The sequence below is a fragment of the Corticium candelabrum genome, chromosome 14 (assembly GCF_963422355.1).
Source record: "Corticium candelabrum chromosome 14, ooCorCand1.1, whole genome shotgun sequence".
Lineage (NCBI taxonomy): Eukaryota > Metazoa > Porifera > Homoscleromorpha > Homosclerophorida > Plakinidae > Corticium > Corticium candelabrum.
Genome location: NC_085098.1, coordinates 1915478 through 1924137, shown reverse-complemented (window position 1 = coordinate 1924137; position 8660 = coordinate 1915478). Strand labels below are relative to the sequence as shown.

General features: G+C 40.4%; 1 protein-coding gene across 1 annotated transcript in view; it reads right to left on the bottom strand.

Moving 5' to 3' along the window:
- Positions 1-788: 788 nt before the first annotated feature.
- Positions 789-8660, bottom strand: part of LOC134190156 (plexin A3-like) — a 28158-nt gene continuing 20286 nt past the window's right edge. The window contains exons 14-26 of the mRNA XM_062658586.1: positions 8514-8570; positions 8222-8459; positions 8012-8160; positions 7463-7945; positions 6646-6756; positions 6520-6565; positions 6354-6466; positions 6152-6298; positions 5687-5770; positions 5322-5630; positions 3533-3673; positions 1064-1138; positions 789-999 (exon numbers count right to left, since the gene is read on the bottom strand). Of these exons, the coding sequence (XP_062514570.1) occupies positions 925-999; positions 1064-1138; positions 3533-3673; positions 5322-5630; positions 5687-5770; positions 6152-6298; positions 6354-6466; positions 6520-6565; positions 6646-6756; positions 7463-7945; positions 8012-8160; positions 8222-8459; positions 8514-8570 (2028 nt within the window). The 3' untranslated portion in view covers positions 789-924. The remainder of the gene's footprint in view (positions 1000-1063; positions 1139-3532; positions 3674-5321; positions 5631-5686; positions 5771-6151; positions 6299-6353; positions 6467-6519; positions 6566-6645; positions 6757-7462; positions 7946-8011; positions 8161-8221; positions 8460-8513; positions 8571-8660) is intronic.

Genomic DNA, 8660 nt, shown 5'->3' with positions numbered 1-8660 from the left:
ATCCAGACCTTTACCCCACCCTGAAATGAAATGGTCGATTCAATCTGTGTGATGTCACCTATATAAAACCTTACAGACGATATGTACGATGTACATCCCTAATGAGCACAATGGGTCCGTCGTCTGGAGGTCCGCCGTCTGCCACAATGCTTCCATTATCTTCTCATAGTCATTCATGGGTTTTGCATATGGCAGGCCAAGAGACAGTGCCTTCTCTGCAGAGAAGAGACAGTTACCGCTTTACTGCCATCTTGCAAATAAGACCCGTACATGTCAAAGTCCCGTCTGTGGTCAATTATTGAGCGTTTCTCCAACCAGTCATTGTACACTCTATTGTTCCTTCAGGAGTACTTGCAGAGCACCTGTCAAAGCTGTACATAATGCCATTTTCACTTCCGGTTTAAAATGAAACGGCCATTTAACCCCCTCCAAACGAAAAGTTTTTGTATTTTGTAAATGCCTTTGAATACGGATGGCCACTAAACACTTAGAAACACACTAATTTGTGGGGATAATTTCCCATTACGAAAATAAGGGAGTCAATGTGCAAACAGACACAACCAAGCCAACAACACTATTCTGGTATATCTATCCTTAGGTTTAATTCTGTAGGCACAATGCTGTGTAAACTCTAGGAGAGGCACACGAGAATCACAACCAATGGTTTGGTTCAGCTTATGCTAATAGAGAAAAGATACCATGGCTGGACATGCTTCATGTATCTATCTGTAATACAAAAAAAAACAATGACACTAACTGCCTCATAGGCCCTCTACGGACTCGCTTAATGTCAATGGACTTAGTCATAAAAATAGAAACACCTGCTACTGAAACATAGTTGACTAACAGTTCCACACAAAAAACAAACAACCCAGCCAACTTACGATATACATGTATCACTGTCTGCTACACTAATGTTCACAATCACACCTGCATTGTCTCCAACACCCGGTGAAAATCTCTAGACAAGGAAGCCTCAACGACAAGCTCCTCACCAATCTGGCAAACAACAAGTAACATAATGGCTGGTAACAGACACGGAAATAAAACATTAATGTCCAACCTGATTTTTGTATTTATGCGCAAACCGAAATAGCTCGTATAGTGCACTCTGCTGATCAAACGCATCACCATGAGCCTAAACACAAACTTCCCTGTTACACTGCACAGAACTACTGTGTTTCCAGTCAGTTGAAAATGGTTCGGATGCAACTTAAGTGTCATTTGTTTGGTCTTCGGTTATCACATTTGAAATACAATTACAAATGTCTAAACTGCCACAAGATACCCTTAGTTCTTCCCTACATGGTACACTTAGACTGTCTCTACTAGCCACTGAATATGTTTAGCAGTTGTTGAAGCCTAAACAAGCTTACAAATTTTCATGTTTTACATTAATTAAACTTTAGATTGGAGCAAGTGAGACATGCCTGCCTTTATTACACAAGGCACAGAAGTGACTAGGGATACCAGCCATGGACCAACCAACAACCGACCAACCACGTGCACTAGGGTTATTCCAGGCAGTACCAAGCTCAACATAAAGAATCCAACACAACAGCAAGATCCAACACTTGGCAAAAGTACAACAGTAATTCAAACACCCACAGCTAGCAAAACCAAGCTGCTGAAGTCATGTTCCTTAATTGTCTAACACTCTCAGAATATTTTACTTTGTAACTTGGTACCATCTATTTATAGTCTCGCCAGCCATGCCCCTTTCAAAAAGGGACATGGCTAGTGAGACTACCCATCTACCGGGTAGTTCATATTTTGAATAAGGAAAACTGCTTCAACTTCCAAGACTTGCTAATAAAAACCATGAAGCAGCTACAATGAAGAACGTACTTTCCATCCTTCAAACCACATAATCGTCTGTCTCAGCACCCTTTGAGTGTCAATGATCACCCCTTCAATAAAATAAATTGTTTGACAGGAGTTGTAAGCTCAAAATCTGTGTGGGTACATTTCTGTGCATTAGAGTTGTTATTAATAATAAAATAACAATAAAAATAAATATAATGATTTAGGTCATACGTTAAGAACAACAAGTTGGTTGAAAATGGCCAAACAACTGGTATCATCACCACTTGTCATATGCAAGAGACAGAGTTGTTCAGCTGATTTACATTGCACTCCAGAACTAACCATTGCTGACACCAGCCTACATGCATTTAACAGGTCACTCGCTAAACTAACGTCTTCTGCCCCGACAAGTGGCAAACGTGTGGCAGAGGAATCACGAGAGCTGGAATAGAGGCAAGAAACACTTCTTCAAACAGACTGAAAACAGCATCAATACAACCTAAAAGGCACTATGGTTTTCAGGCCAAAAATCACACCAACAGAGACAAGAGGAGCAGTCCGCCCCCACAGCTACATATTCTGGACTCAAAGAACTCCTGTCTGATGAGAAGACCCAGCAATGACCTGGATGTACATAGGTGTGTACTGTACATACAGAAGTCTACATGAACTCAAATAGGCAACACTAGCATGTGTATGGGCAATGGTGCATGACCTCAAACTTGCTTATTCATACAGGTGCAGCTGCCTAAGAACTGACTGCTCTTTGCTGCTTTGTAAGTAAAAATACAAAACACGCCTACCAGCCAAAAAGCTGTGCATGCTTCTGTCAAACTAAGTTTATTCTGTAGCCTTGTGATCTGCAGCCTTGTGATCTGCAGATGCCTCTTCTGGGTGGGTAAAATACATGTACCAGTCCATATCAATGCCCACTACAACTACCACATATACACAATGATCACTCCAAAACTTGACACAAGATATCCAGAAAAAAGTAGGACAACTCTAATAGTGTACAAGTATAAAAACATTTGATGTCACAGCACACCCTTACATGGTCTTGTTTCTATTTTTCGTACGGCCACCCTACATCTTTCTCATATTCTCAAAATGTTTTTATACTTGTTTGCATTCTTTTTTCTACATGAGCATAGTAGATATGCACAGAGGTACCGATGTACGCTAGCAGATGTGCAGTAGGCAATTGGCGAGGTGGACAGTGAGGATAGAATCGACACACTCCCCATGTAGCGCTCGGTACAGGAATCGTGTAGGTTGGATTCAGTGCAAATGTAATCAGAATTTTGAGAGAAACGTTAGAGCGGCTTCAATCAGCATATAGTCTTCGATTGCTGGAGCGTTGCAGATGGCGACGACACATACAGTCTACGTGGGACTGGTGTGGGCATGTGTTCGAATGAACTGGAAGGTGTAGCGTTTGCGTCACCAAGAAATTTTACATGGGTTTCGGTCCCTCGGGAGGGGACCATGCACTAGCTGCAATGACAAATTTGAGTAGTCATGAACCTGCTCTGCTGCAAGTGCAGGGGTTTGGTATAGAATCAGCTTTGTACCATAAACGATCGATACCGATACCCACTCTTACAGAAGAACTGAACACAAACTCAACCCTACATACCAACGCTACCGCTTGGTGATTACAGATCAAAACATTGCATTTGCAAACTACTGATATGGTAGACTTAAGCAAAGCGCTTCAACTTACCTGTGAAACTTCCCTCATGTACCTGACCATGTCTGCTTCTGATATTCGTGGCATCGACTGAAGATCACTGTAGTAGCGCTGCACTCGCTGCTTATACTGCTGGACTTCCTTGTTGTAAAGCAGTTTGCTGCTTGGAGAGTCCTACAACCACAGATCAATTAAAGAAATAAACATATACAGACAATAAAGTCCATATAATTTCTCCATTCCCACGAACATACAAAGCATATGCTTCACAATGTCCATTCCCTCATGAAAGTGCCCGCAGATAAAGCACAGCATAAACAAACAAGATCATCATTAATGTATGCATTCTTAATAATGTGACACGATGAAGAATGAACAAAAGGTGTTGACAAATTCACAATGATACCTAAGAATGCACATGCAATACAAAACAATTTTTGTAATTAGAGTATCCAGGATCTTTCTTTAGAATATCCAAGATTGCTTGCAGCAGCCTTCAATGTGAGAAACCTGCCATAGCTAAAAAATGAAGCCGCTGTGCAAAATTTACCAATTGAATTCCAAGAAAACACAATCTTATACCTAGTGCTAGAATTAGCACTGGCCAGTTATCCAGACAAATTGACCAGACAAACTATCAGATCTATTCCAGCTAGTGACAAGGTTGTTCAGTTACGATAACTTTTTCTTCATTCTTGCTAACTACAATTGGCATCACTCCTACCATGTCCAGAGGACAGCTAGGATATCTTGACAACTCACACAACTGTGGCTGCTACTTGCAATATTTGTGTCTCCAATTCTTTCCAAAGTTGCTCAAGCTTGTTCATGCAATGGCTTTGCTTTAAGATCGTGAAGCATACTCACACTGTGCTGACAAGGCCATCAACTTAATAAAATACTGTACAGTTGCAGCTACACAGAGAAGAAACTGAACACCACAACTTTATCCTAGCTAGTGAAGCCAAGGTGACAATCCTTTCAAGCGCTCTGTAATTATTACTTGATCAACAAAGCTGTAACAGAATAGCATCACGAAGAAGGATGTACACATATGCCTGGAAATCAAGGCTATGCTAGCACAAACAAATCAGTCATTGCATGTAAAGCGCAAAACAACTTCAGTAGTTTGCAGGCAAGCGACGCAGCTTAAGTTCCTAAGCCCAACCTACACTAAGTAGAAACAGAAGACACAGCGGATGCATCAGATCATGGTGACCAAGGTAAATGCCAACTATGCCCTGCATCAAATGTCTGGCTAATTTGACCAAACAAATCACTTTTGTCTGGCTAAATACTAATATTGTCTGGCACATGACTAATGGTTAAACAGTATTTCCAGTACTATAAACACCCACTGCTCCTCGTGATTTAGTGGTAGCAGAGATACAGTAGTAACAAACAGACACACAGTGACAGACAGAGACACCAACCAGCTAACATACGGTCTCACTGTACATGTCAACACCGAGGCTAAATAAGATGAGTCATGACAGAATCTCAGTTGCAGTACCAACACACTTCTCAAGCACGCAATTTAAATTAGATGGTAAGCAAATCAGTATCAAATTTGAAAAGCAACTAACATTGTTAAATGACTAAACTCTCACACACATACCAGCAGAGAAAGACACAGACAAGCAAGAAAGCAGAGTACCAAGCAAGGAAATAAATAACTGCACAAAGATAAACAAAGACAAATGAATGGGTATACAACACAGACCACAACAAAGAGACAAACACTGCATTAGCAAATAAATTGACATGAAAATGGCGACAAACAGAAAGAATTAAATGCAAAGAAGCAAGAAATGCAACGTACCTTGGACAACTTATGATTAGCAACTGAGCATCCATCCATAAAAGTCTGAGCAATCACTGACAAGCACGAATCCACTGACGTTGACTTATGAATGTCAAATACAAAATCGGGATTCTTGATAACATTGATCCAAAATCGAAGAGGAACGCTGTTCGTCTTCCAAGCATGCAAAATGTCGGGATCCGTGATACTCAGCTCAGCTGCTTCATTGTCAAGAAAATTGAATAAATACTTGATAGGAAACGGAGCATCTCGAGCTGGAGGAAAAATAGCATCAAAAAGGTCATCGACAAACTTTTGGACAATCCGCTAGAAACAAGTAAACAGCTATGACATCAGCACAAATGCGATTTGAGAGGCACAACCTTCGTAGACAGCATGCGTGTAAGGTAGATCTCAGAAACAAGCTTGTGATCCCCTCCATGAGCAATAGTGTCAACCTGTTTTGTCTACACAAACCGACACAGTTTGATCAGTGCCTTACTCAAACTCAATATTTAGTCAAATACACCAAAAAAATTTTGGCCATCTTTATAATCAAACTTATAAAACTTCATTTAGATACTTAACCACAGTTCCATAAAGCATCTGACACATCAGCCATTCACAATTAGTCACTGACAAGTAGCTTACAGTAACTACTATCTGGCAATCACCATAGCACCTGGCCATGATGTTTTATCGTCTGTCCTACTTTCCACACTTCTCTTTGGAAAAAGAAATGCTTCACCTCAAACATTTTAAATCAATAGTAACACTAGTTGATTTTAAAATTCTAACTGAAACGTCTATTACAACATCATATAAGAAGCAACAAAACAATAAATTACCAAATGCCAAAATTTCATCCCTCCTTCTTCTTCAACTAGGACAGAACGTGATGGACTTGCAATTAACATTTGCGTGTGATCTGTATGGCGAGCATTAGCATATGTCCCATCCCGAGGACTCAAAGCAAGTGGTGAGAATTCAGGAATCTAAAGACAAGATGCTAGGACAGAAACCATGCAGTAATAATCAAAGAAAACTCACATTGTAGTGCTTTATAGTGTTGACTCGTTTCCATTCTCGTTCTGTGACTGTAGTGCTGTCCTCGTCACGAAACCTAAGAGCTGGCTGAGAAATATTTTCACGAGGAACAAGACCTTACGATAGGCAAATGAAACAACTGTAAACGCAATATAAGACCAAAACTTACTAAGATCAACACTGCTAACAGCCGGACGTTGCGACACGCCTGTTGTCTGCATAAACAGAGAGCATAGCAAGTTAGTGAGAATACAACAAAATAGGTGCAGACACTGATAAGCAGTAACATAAGCACCTTGTACACTGCATCAAGAACTTTGTCTTTTGCTTGACTGATAGTATCAAGATCAAGCAGCTTGACTTGAACACTGCCAACAGATTGATCAACAACTGTAAACTTCATTTCCTAGATTTCAGAGCATCATCAGCATGTTGAACATTCAACTCAGATAAAAATACCCTAAACATTTACGCACATGCACGTGCACGTGTGCATCGCATGTGCACATGCACGCACGCATGCACACACGTCTGCACGCACACACACACACACACACACACACACACACACACACACACACACACACACACACACACACACACTGTATTGCTATTGTTGTCAGCTATAGTACAACAGTCAGTCTAATTCAAAAGCTGAGGTGTCACTTTTAAGATAGACACTTCTAATATAAGCAATTCTTGGATTGTTTCTATTACTTGTGATTGTTATGGTTTCTATGACTTCTCTTCAACCTTTCTGTGCTAACCTAAGCTGTCATTCTAGTCACAGTATCAGTATTACTACTGATTTTCATAGTAGCCTTCTGGCCTGGTGACTCTTCTCTGAATCTTGTCATTGCAGCATTTGGTATTCCTAAGTATCTTTAACTTCCCTTCGATATGACCGCATGTTCACCTCTACGTGAAACTTTATTTACAAGATATGGTAGCTTAGTGTCTACAAGACATATTGGCACACACAAACAACAAACAAACAACACACAAACAGATACAGACAGCGACAGACGCAAACAGATAGACAGAGTCAGACACACAGTTACTATTAGCATACACAGAGTAACAACAGCCACACCAGTCACACTACAGTTTACCCGATAGTCCACTTGATGCCTTAGAAGTTTGTCTTCACTAAGAGCATATCTTGACTCCCCCGTAATCGCATCTACAGGTCCCTTCTCAATCTGAGACTTCACTGCCCTAAAAAGAGTGTACAGTGGCTTGCCAACTGACTCTTGAATGTGTTGCTGAAGGCAAAATGTGAGCCAATTTGTAAGAAGCTTTTCAGCAACACTTTCAGTCCTTCTCAGCAACAGCTTGGGATGAGATTTTCCAATGCTGCGATGAATAAGAAGTGACAGTAGCCGCTTGAGTATATCAGTTGCATAATCCATTCGGTCTTGGCAGATCACCATTAGCAAAGATGCAACCTCAGTGCGATCCTTCATTGTAAAACTAATCTCAGACTCCATGCATTGGATAAACTTCACCAGGAAGTTCTTGTTGCGGATCAGAGAGAGAAAAAGATCTGTTCCTTGACGAATCTTTTCATCAGCAAGTTTAGGACGACTATTCAACTGCAAGTAATTGACATTAACCAGTACAATCTAAAGACTGTATATATATACAAGATCATGGCTAACTCTTTGTGAAAGTGGATGAAGAACAACATGATCTTCATCTCTTGGAAACAGAACTCTCATGGCATATTGCTTAAAAGGCAGCAATGGAAGATGGTCGCTTGACAAAGCCTGTCCCAAGTCATCCAAATCTGTTTGCAGCTCAGTAAATCCTAACAATAACACCAACTACTAGTAATGCATCCATGCAAATGCAGTCATTTCATTACAAACCCTGTTTGCATTCCTTTGCTACTGTAGATTCCAAACGATCCATCTGCACCAACAGTTTCTGCACATGAGCTTCTCTCTTGATTGAACGTTGCCTGGCAATAAGGACTATGCATATGATGGCCACAACAGCTAATCCTGCTATCACTGCAATTGGAACTGCAATTGCTATTATACTTATGCTACTACTTCCAACATATTCCACATTTCCAAGAACTTTGCTAAAATTGCCAATCGTCACCTGGAAAACTGCCAATTACAAGCAAGAACTAAAATAACAAGAACAGCAAATTACTGTGATTTCAAACACTTGTCCATCTTCTACAGTCCCAACAGGTGAACAACGTATTATCTGCAAATAAAATTAATAAACGCAATACATATGCAAGCAAAGGCAGTCAACAAACTAGCAAATCAAACACAGAATATCACAATACACAAG